The sequence below is a fragment of the Triticum aestivum genome, chromosome 3B, assembly GCF_018294505.1.
Source record: "Triticum aestivum cultivar Chinese Spring chromosome 3B, IWGSC CS RefSeq v2.1, whole genome shotgun sequence".
NCBI classification, from domain to species: Eukaryota; Viridiplantae; Streptophyta; class Magnoliopsida; order Poales; family Poaceae; genus Triticum; species Triticum aestivum.
The window spans coordinates 593528259-593539176 of record NC_057801.1 but is presented as its reverse complement, the minus strand read 5'-3'; the positions used below and the strand labels follow the sequence as shown (position 1 = coordinate 593539176).

Genomic DNA, 10918 nt, shown 5'->3' with positions numbered 1-10918 from the left:
GACGCCTCGGCGTCCGTGCTCCGCGAGCCGGCTCAGATCCAGATTCAGCAGGGTTGACTTTTTCTTCTCCCCGAAATTCCACTAAGTCATATTCTGCCATAAAATTGTTGCATATTCATCGCATCACATCTTCGCACCCGTGGCTCCGTTTTGGGCGTGTAGCATACCGTATTGTTCGCCTCGAAGAGTACATCATTTCATCTCATTGCATCATTTTCATTTGTACTCGTCTTGATGCCCGAAATGCTGTTGGAAGAGGGCTTCATAATGTTAGTTTCAGATTCTTATCAGCACGAGCTTTTTTGTCATTTGTGCCATGATTGATGTGTGCATCCTATGAACTTGATCCCTAAATGTGTTTTGAACTAGGCTATGTCTTCTTTACAGAGGTGCTTACCATGTATTTTTGTGATCAATGTGGTGACTAGCACAAGCATGCAAACTAGGCTTTGTGATAATGCTGATTTTAGTCCCTGTTCTGCTGTAATTTTGATGCCATGTATACATGTTGCTACAGAGAGATCCATGCATAATTTGAGATACTTCAGTAAGAGTGTTTTGAAAACATGGTTGTGCTCTATGCATACATGGTCCTGGTTGCAATTATGGAGTAGTCTAGCATGTCATTTTCGTGCTCTACTTTTGCTTTAAAATGTTTCCTGGCAGATTGTTTACATGTTATTCAATTTGGCCAAGGTTGTTGTAGTTAATCCGTGTATGTTATGATGTTGTTTCTTGCCATGTATAGCTTCTATGACATGTCTTCTTGATGGATGTATGCTTAGTTTATCATGAAATGCTCTGTAGTGAGTGCATCGAGCTCGTGAAGGTGCCTTCGTAATTATGCCAATGCCATGCTCTGTTTTGCTGAATCTGTTAACGAAACTTGCTATGTTTACGTGGGTGCCATCATATTTTCTGATCCTTTTTGGCTTATGGTCAGTAAGGGACTTTTGATCTATGCTTTGAGTAGATTCATTCCATGTATTGTTTTGCTATTATAAGTTCCTGTAGCATGTTGATAACCTGCTCTGAACATTGCTTCGTGATGTTGTTTATGCCATGTCCAACCTGATATTTTTTGCACTTTCACCATGCTTGTTTGAACCTGTTATGATGTGATTTAGCCGTAGCTCAGTGTTCCTCTTTTGTAAAGCATCTCCTATAGATCACTGCCATATGCTTTGTTTTCATGTTGGGGTGATGTAGCATAATTTCTTGTTGCATGCTAAGTAGCATCGTGCTGTTAATCGCAGCTTTGTGCCATACTTGTCTTGCCATTTGCAAACCGTGCATCCGTTCCCGGTGATCTCTATATCGATTTTAACCGAAATCATCTCATCTTTCCAGCGGCATACTTGGTTTGCCAAGTTGATGCCTTGTTCATCCTTTTTCCTCTCGAAGCACGCATATGCATTGCATATCACTTCTCGCATATCATGACATGTATCACATCATGTTGCTTGTGCATTGCACCGTGATTTATTGTGGTTCCTTTGCTTGTGTTCTTGCTTTGGGTAGAGCCAAGAGACGAGTACGTGCACGAGGAACCTGTTGAGTACGCTAACGAAGATCAAGCCTTCGACAACTCTGAGAACCTTGCAGGCAAGATGACCATACCTTCGATATCACTTCTATTTTTGCTTGCTAGTACCCGCTCTATCGCTATGTTAGTTCTACCTGCCACTGTTACCATGCCTCCCTATTACCATGATTAAACCTCTAACCAACCTGTCCTAGCAACCGTTGTTTGGCCATGTCACCGCTTTTGCTCAGCCCCTCTTATAGCATTGTTAGTTGCAGGTGAAGATGAAGTTTGTTCCTGGTCGGAACATGGATATTTTGGGATATCACAATATCTCCTGTTTAAATTAATGCACCTTATATACTTGGTAAAGGGTGGAAGGCTCGGCCTTATGCCTGGTGACTTGTTCCACTCTTGCCGCCCTAGTTTCCGTCATACCGGTGTTATGTTCCTTGATTTTGCGTTCCTTACACGGTTGGGTGATTTATGGGACCCCCTTAACAGTTCGCTTTGAATAAAACTCCTCCAGCAAGGCCCAAACTTGGTTTTACCATTTGCCACCTAAGCCCTTTTCCCTTGGGTTTTCGCAAGCCCAAGGGTCATCTTTATTTAACCCCCCGGGCCAGTGCTCCTCCGAGTGTTGGTCCAAACTAGAGCACCGTGCGGGACCATTCCTTGGCAACTTGGATTCGTCGGTACCTGTACGCTTAGCTTATCCGGTGTGCCCTGAGAACGAGATATGTGCAGCTACTATCGGGATTTGTCGGCACAGCGGGTGGTCTTGCTGGTCTTATTTTACCATTGTCGAAATGTTTTGCGAACCGGGATTCCGAGACTGATCGGGTCTTCCCGGGAGAAGGTTTATCCTTCGTTGACCGTGAGAGCTTGTGATGGGCTGAGTTGGGACACCCCTGCAGGGTATATAATCTTTCGAAAGCCGTGCCCGCGGTTATGAGGCAGATGGGAATTTGTTAGTGTCCGGTTGTAGATAACTTGACACTTGACCTCGTTAAAATGCATCAACCGTGTGTGTAGCCGTGATGGTCTCTTCTCGGCGGAGTCCGGGAAGTGAACACGGTTTGAGTTATGCTTGACGTAAGTAGTTTCAGGATCACTTCTTGATCACTTCTAGTTTCTCGACCAATGCGTTGCTTCTCTTCTCGCTCTCACTTGCGTATGTTAGCCACCATATATGCTTAGTGCTTGCTGCAGCTCCACCATATTACCCCTTACCTACCTATGAGCTTAAATAGTCTTGATCTCGCGGGTGTGAGATTGCTGAGTCCCCGTGGCTCACAGATTCTACCAAAACAGATGCAGGTGCCGAGGATACTGGCGCAGATGGCGCAACTGAGCTGAAGTGGGAATTTGATGAGGCCCTTGGTCGTTACTATGTATCGTTTCCAGATGATCAGTGGAGGAGCCCAGTCGGGACGATCGGGGATCTAGCATTTGGGGTTGTCTTCTTTTCATTTGAACTTGACAGTAGCCGGTCTATGAGTGTACTTTAAATGATGTATGATCTTAAATTATGTATTGTGTGAAGTGGCGATTGTAAGCCAACTCTCTTTATCCCATTTTTGTTCATTACATGGGATTGTGTGAAGATGACCCTTCTTGCGACAAAACCACCATGTGGTTATGCCTCTAAGTCGTGCTTCGACACGTGGGAGATATAGCCGCATCGTGGGTGTTACATATGTGACGGCTTCGAAATTTGTAAGAATCAGGGGGAGTACCTTCCTGAATTGTTCTTGTTCAATGCATAATATTATACTCTTTTCCCCTTCATGAGTTTACTTTACAAGTTCTCGTAAAGGTTTTTAATGAGGTAATATCAACACAAGATCATATGCCATACTTTTTGTTTTCTCCATAGGGGATTTTAGGGAAGTATATGCACATATTTATTGTCCTCTAAACTCTATGAGTTTTCTCGTATTGAGTTAAAAGAGACAATAACCATTATATGTTGCATCGTTTTCTCCTTATTTTTCCCACTGGGTTTGAAGGAGTTTTAGCTACTCCTCATATTTTCCCCACAGAGTTTTTAGAGGTGACTTAATCAAGATGATGGATTCTTATGACGAGCGGTGATTAGAGGAAGTTTCTTCTTGAGATATCCTTGTTTTATGACACCACATTATGCTATCTCTTTGTGAGTTTATGTTTCAGGTTCTCAACAAGTTTTCATGAAGAACTTTTTGGAGAAGAATCTTTTAAGATGGTAGCCCTGCCTGGATGACCGTGAGACGATTCTACATGGTCAAGCGTAGATTAGGGGGAGTGTTAAGATTAATTACAAATGTAATTGGGGGAAATCTTCCCTTGCCCAACCGCCGTGCGGTTGCCTCCCGCACGGACGCATCTGGTCTGGAACCAACGTCTTGTCCGAACCGTTGTATCCCTCCGGACCATATAAATGGCATCCTGTAACCATCGATGAGATCAATCAGTCACTTTGATTCGAAACAAAAGTCTCAAGCTCCGCCACGCCTTGTATCTACACTTTCTTCTTTTTCTGCAAGACACAGAGCAACTTTATTCGTTTACCTTGAGAATGGTTACAGTCGTAGGCCGATGGCCATCATACACCGGGATACACATGAACATACATTGATACATACAACAGCTCAGATGCGTCGGTCGGGGACCAGCGCTCCGAGCGCACCACACACACTATGCACGCTCGATGGTTTCAGCTAGAGGATTATGCATTTGTTGCCCTTTGCACCAGACGCCCCTGCAGCGCTCTTCTTGGCCGACGGCGCTCTCCTCTCCTCTATCCTCTTCTCCCTTCTCCTACACAAACAGGGTTTACATATGCATAAGCCTTCGTGGAAATCCAATTTCGCTCCCGGGAGCACGTGCGAAAAATTACTTTTGAAATGTCAGAAAAATCCCAACAAATTTTTATGTATTCATAGTCACATCAAAATGCTACCTGCAAAGTTTCAGGCAAAAAGGTTAAATATTTTAGCATGTGCAAAAAAAAGAAATTAGACACCAAATGTTACACAAAAAGGTCATCTTAATATATTTTTTCACCGACAAAACACTACTGCTCTGTTCCCCATGAAAATTGTCAAGCATGCTTGTGCACTAACACAAACATCCAACAAAATGAGAATTTTTTTAAAACAGTTTACCAGTTTTTTTGAGGTACTATTTCATGCGGGAGTGCATGCTCCAGGAGCCAAAACGCGCCTCCCCCTTCGTCCTTTTCCTTTTTTTTCAAAGAAATCTGCAGAAGAGCTCGTGTTCATCCATTGATGGGGGCTGCAAAAGCCCGGAAGTAAGATGCAAACCGAGAAAACGAATAAGATCCGTACGAATATATCCTTTTCTTGAGCTCTTTCGCTGCCACGAACTTTCACTTTATACGATCACAACATAAACAACGAATAAAAGCTGCGTTCAGCATCTTCGAACCGCCGGCCCAAAAGGGTTTGGATGGCATATATTCTCGAGCAATGGCCACCTCCCGACCGGTTATTCCACCAGGAAACCACGTCCACTGGCCATGTCGGCGAGACAATGGCGTCGCGTTCATCCATCTTCATCTTCTAGCTAGCATAGGGACCGTCTCGAGAAGCCGCCACCGGCGCATTTGGCACGTCTACCTGACGTCAAATCGAGCTGCCTGGCGGAGACAACCGACCAGGCATCACAATCGTAGTACGTGACAACGGGCTACGCTGCAAATCTGTGGCACGCACGACCCGAGGAAGAGTCGGCTCCACAGGTGATTGTTACGTTACGTACGAGTCTATGCCGCAACTATATAACGCAGTTCGAAAATTCCAAATCCAACTTCACGTGCGTGATATAATCTCGAACGAAAACGAGAGTCAGATAGCGAGATGGAACGCACGTGTGGCGCAAAATTAGTGTATAACTTTCAACAAACCGAACAAGCATGAACCAAGATGCAACCCAGCCAAGAAAAACACCAAATCCAGCAAAGTACAGGAGAAGTCCGTGACCAAGAGAACAAAAAAAATAGTATCTGGCCCTTCTCCCCTCAGTGACTACACCTAGCCAACAAGTGTCAGTACCAGCAGCGTGCACGTAATAATAATAAGGTAAAAATTGTTATGAAGTAGTAGTGCCAGACGGTTCGTTATTCGACGAAAATAGAAAGGGTTATTTCAGAGGGTGGTTGTTCCTCACTTGGCCATCATGACCTTGACGAACTCGTCGTAGTTGATCTGGCCGTCGCCATCCACGTCGGCCTCGCGGACCATCTCCTCCACCTCCTCGGAAAGCTTCTCCCCGAGGTTGGTCATCACCTGGCGGAGCTCCGCTGCAGAGATGAAACCGTTCTGGTCCTTGTCGAACACACGGAACGCCTCCTTGAGCTCCTCCTCTGAGTCGGTGTCCTTCATCTTGCGGGCCATCAGGTTCAGGAACTCTGGGAAGTCGATGGTGCCGTTGCCGTCCGCATCCACCTCGTTGATCATGTCCTGCAGCTCTGCCTCGGTCGGGTTCTGGCCAAGGGAGCGCATCACGGTTCCAAGCTCCTTGGTGGTGATGCTGCCTGAGAAATTAGACCACCTCATGGTAAGACAGTTACAAGTAAAAATACGTGCAATGTGCTGTCAAGTATAGTAAAACTTAAAAATGTAGTGACCACAAATGTACAGCAGAAGGTGCAAAGATTAGGAAGAATCCATCCCATCAGGATAACCATTTTTATTCAGGGAACATAAAACCAACTAACACCTGAAAGTGCACTTTCAATGGTCACAGAACACCCAAGCTGTGTTAAGTGATCAAACATACTCTGGTTATAAAAAAAATCCCCCGTTAGTCAAAACAATCATCAGTTATTAAAGCACAATAACTTCATGCAGAAATATATAGGACATAAACATTACCTTACATAATAAATAGCATAATATTATCAATAGTTTGGTTCAATAATATGTATAAAGTATTCAACGGATTTTGGGCAATATTTTGAAACAGCTTATTTCTACATAAATAAGACCTTCCAAACACAAATGGGTATATGGCAGGTGGCAGCAGATAAATTAGGATGCAGGTGTTTATTGCGTTATCTCTCTGTCCTTGCATCTTTCACGGTACAGTACGTCAATCAACAGAATGATAAGACTTATTTATGGTCATGATCAAATTTTATTAAAACCCATGTTAAGTCATCAGTATGAAAACTCATCCAGTTTATTTTCAAGTCAAATAGCAAAAAAGAAGCTATCTACTACTCCCTCCATCCCATAATATAAGAGCGTTTTTGGCACTAGTGCCAGTGCCAAAAACGCTCTTATATTATGGGACGGAAAAAAAAAGGGCAACCTGGTGCATGTAGCTCCCGCTTGCGCAGGGTCCAGGGAAGGGTCCGACCACTTTGGGTCTATAGTACGCAGCCTTTCCCTACATTTCTGTAAGAGGCTGTTTCCAGGACTTGAACCCATGACCTCATGGTCACAAGGCAGCAGCTTTACCACAATTTACACAGGACATCACCCAACATATAATTGAATTCAAGTACGCAGATATAATGCACGTGCACTAGTAAAAATCCTACATCCTCCACTACAGGCAGCAGAAACACCAGTTCAACGTACACACAGATCTAATTAATCACATTTTACATCCAAACTACCTAAAGAATTCTGGTTAAACAATTGACAGTTTGAAACAAAATATTCAGGAGGGATTGATTAAACGACACGTCGTCAAGGGCTTCAATTGAATTATTGAACGGTATGTTATATTCTAAGCCAATGTGGACCGCCAGCTCCAAGTAGGCCTAGATTCTCCTCCATGACCACTTCTTTTATTTTAACAATACTCCTCCATGGCCACTTTATTCTCAAGTCTTTTCCATATGTTTACTATGACACAATAAGATTCCATAGAAAGTAACTAACAGAACAGCCCACATTACACCCATGTTGTCTATGCTAAACTGAAAGGCGAGGGGCTTAGAGCAGATATTTCTGGTCTCAGACGTAACGAGAAGCAGCGACATCTAAGGAATATGACGCGAATGAAATGGAAGCATGGTAAGCAAGCCAAGTGACAACACCGCCTTCAACCACTAGGCCACTCCCTTGGAATACTGTTCTTTCAGAATTAATATGGTTCACTGAAGATAAAAAAAGGATGTAATTACCAGGTCTGGTACTCTGGTTCAACAACCAGCAGGATGTGGTGATGCCCTTCCCCCAAATAACATTGACCCCAATACTTATTTATTGTCAAATTCTGCACTTCAGTTCCCAGCTACGTTCTAAGATATTATGATACGATGACAGATATCCAAACAGCAAATTTGTGCGCATATTTACCCCATCCTTGTTCCTGAGATCATTTCACAAGCCACCCAAACAGTAAGCCTAGAAACACAAACGCACACCGCAATGCATAACTCCCCTCCCTGCAGACAAATTGCACGCCTCTAACGAGAATATGACCTAAACCACGGAACAGATTGATGAAATCACCACCGCACAGGCGCCTCGATTACAATAATTAGCCAGGCCAAAACAACCAAATCGCTGCGCGAAAACAAAATCGCCACAGCCCCGGCACGCTATCAGATCTAGGCATCCAGGCGAGCATCGCATGACCCAGATCAAACCACGCCTGGCAGGGCGGGACCCCCGATCCCGGGCCGGATCGATCGTGGCGGCGTTCGCGCGAGATCACCTAATGCGGAGGGGAGGGGGGAAGGGGGCGTAAATCGGTACCATCGCCGTCCTTGTCGAAGAGGCTGAAGGCCTCCTTGAACTCGCCAATCTGCTCCTCGCTGAGCTGGTCCGCCATGGCAAACGGAGACCTCGAGGGGACGATGAGGGCCTGCAAATGTTACGCGAGCTGCGCGTTGATGGGGCGATGATGGCGTGGGGGGTTTCAGTGCGCGACTGGGTGCATCTGTGTCGCGGGGGCGAGGCTTTATAGAGGAAGAGGATCGTGTGGGGAACTAGGGATTTCCTGGTTCCAGTTTCTGGGCATCCGGTTCACCTTCAGCTTTTCTCCTATTTTTTCTTTTAGTGTTTTTTTTTTACTTTTTTTACAGTATAAACTAGTACATTCTTATTATTAATGATTAATATATTGTTTCAGAATATTTTCTTTAGGGAAAAGCTATTTTCCTGCCGACTGTTGGTTAGCACGTACGATCGATTTTTTCTTCGATCTTTCTGCTCTGCCGATCTGGCGCGTAAAAAGAGCTTTAGAAAAATAGTGCCACCACTAGGATTCGAACACACAATATATTGGTTGTGGCCACAACGCATTACCAGCTGAGCTGACTACCTGTTCTGTTTCATTTGCGGGTTAATTTGTATTTCTACCTTAGTAAATGAGAGCGAGCAAGAAAGACCACAACGTCTTTGATGAGGAGACAAAACCATTTGCTGCAAGTTTTTTAAAGGGCCGATGCAACGTGTTTTGTACTCCACTTGTCTTTTTTTGTAGTGATGAATGTTTTCTAGAGAAATAAATGTTTCACTTCTATAGAATTCGAACAACGGTCATTTTCACATTTGTCATATCTCGGGAAATTCTTTTTGTAATGAGATTGATAATTATATGTACCACAAACCTGATAGCTTATGTACAAATATCGTCGTAGCTTTTTTTGAAAAAAAAACTAATATAAACATACACTCGATAACTTTTTTGTATGAATAGTATGATAAGTCACACATCGTATACCTGATAACTTATGGACCCCAGTCCCGATAACTTTGGTACGGAGGGGGGGGGGAGTTGACGAAACATCCCCTCGATAACTTTCGTGTGAATAGCATGGTAACTCACATTTCATAGACCTGATAACTTGTGTGCCCCGGTCCTAGAAACGTTGTCGATAACTTCGGCGAGGGTGGGGAGGGGGGAGTTGTTGAAACATACCACTTCTGTGCAAAAAACATGATAACTCAAACATTGCGGACCCGATAACTTATGTACCCCCGCTCCTGATGACTTGGTCGGCGAGGGTGGGGGTGGGGCAAGTCGCTGAAACATGCCACGGTAACTTATGTGCAAATAACATGATAACTCATACATGGTACACCTGATAACTTATGTACCCGATCCTGGTAAATGTGGCGACTGTGGCGAGGGGGGACCCGGTAATTTCTATGTAAATAGCACGGTAATAGAGACATACAAAGTTTATAACTCCCATAGAAACACCACTGTAATTTTTGACCAGATTTTTTTTGTTGAAAAACATACACCCGGTAATTTCTGTGTAAAAAACATGATAATGTATACATCACACACATGATAACTAATATCTTACGTTTTAAACACCATGGTATCTTTCATCCAAGGAGGGAAGTTTTTGAAACATTTTCACCAGTAATTTCTGTGTTAAATTACCATACTTCCCCATGCATTAACCTTCTCGTACTGTAGTTACCAGCCTTATCATGGTATAGTTATCATGTTGCTCATACCATAGTTATCACGCTGGTCATGCCAAAGTTACCAAGTCAAACTTTTTTTTCTTCTGATATGACAGAAATAAGAAAGGTTTAAATAACGTTGTTTATCTACAATAGACAATAACAACAGGTGGCTTAGTTGGTTATTAGGCTCATCAGTTATTGCATAGACCTGGGTTCAAATCCTCTTTCAAGCACCTTTATTTTCTTTTCATATTATGCAGCGAAAAACCAGAAAAAAACAGTAGCGATTTACTACGGTTTTTGAGAGAAGGAAAAAAATCAGTGGAAAGCGAGCGTGAGAAGATAGCGCATCGATCGCTAACTATCGGGAGAAGTGGATCGGACTCGTGCGGATCTGTTGCTAACCACCAGTCGGCTGGTGGTTAGCACAGTCCTTTTCTTTATGGGTTTCTGTGGATGGTGTGAATGCGAAGCGGACCTATCACATGTGAGGATTCCGGTGTGCGAGATATCTTGCTCTGTATTTGATCTTTTTCTCTCCATTTCATTGGCTTGCTTGTCTATTCCTCCACTAGACTACAAGCGTACTGGACCACCATCGTATTTGTATTTCTCTGAGGGTATAGAATTTGTGCTGCATTCTTCACACAGTTGATTTTCTAGCAGTTCGCCTCATACATATAAAACCGATTTTTTTTTCTCAAAGGATAGAGGAGCACCACATGCCTAAATTCAAATAACCATCCTAGTACAGAAAATTTCCATAAATTCAAAATGAGAAATAGTACTAGGGTATAGAATTTGTGCTGCATTCTTCACACAGTTGATTTTCTAGCAGTTCGCCTCATACATATAAAACCGATTTTTTTTTCTCAAAGGATAGAGGAGCACCACATGCCTAAATTCAAATAACCATCCTAGTACAGAAAATTTCCATAAATTCAAAATGAGAAATAGTACTAGGGCTGCCTGAGGACCATATGTTATTTTATTTTTGGATTAG

The 10918-nt window shown here is 43.4% G+C and overlaps 1 protein-coding gene across 1 annotated transcript; it reads right to left on the bottom strand.

Annotated features, from left to right (window-relative positions):
• Positions 1-4038: 4038 nt before the first annotated feature.
• Positions 4039-8524, bottom strand: LOC123071135 (calmodulin). The gene is made up of 3 exons (XM_044494631.1): positions 8245-8524; positions 5699-6065; positions 4039-4327 (listed from the first exon to the last, which is right to left on the bottom strand). The coding sequence occupies exons 1-3, from the start codon at positions 8318-8320 to the stop codon at positions 4228-4230; spliced, it is 543 nt and encodes a 180-aa protein (XP_044350566.1). The 5' UTR covers positions 8321-8524; the 3' UTR covers positions 4039-4227.
• Between the last annotated feature and the right edge of the window lie 2394 nt (positions 8525-10918).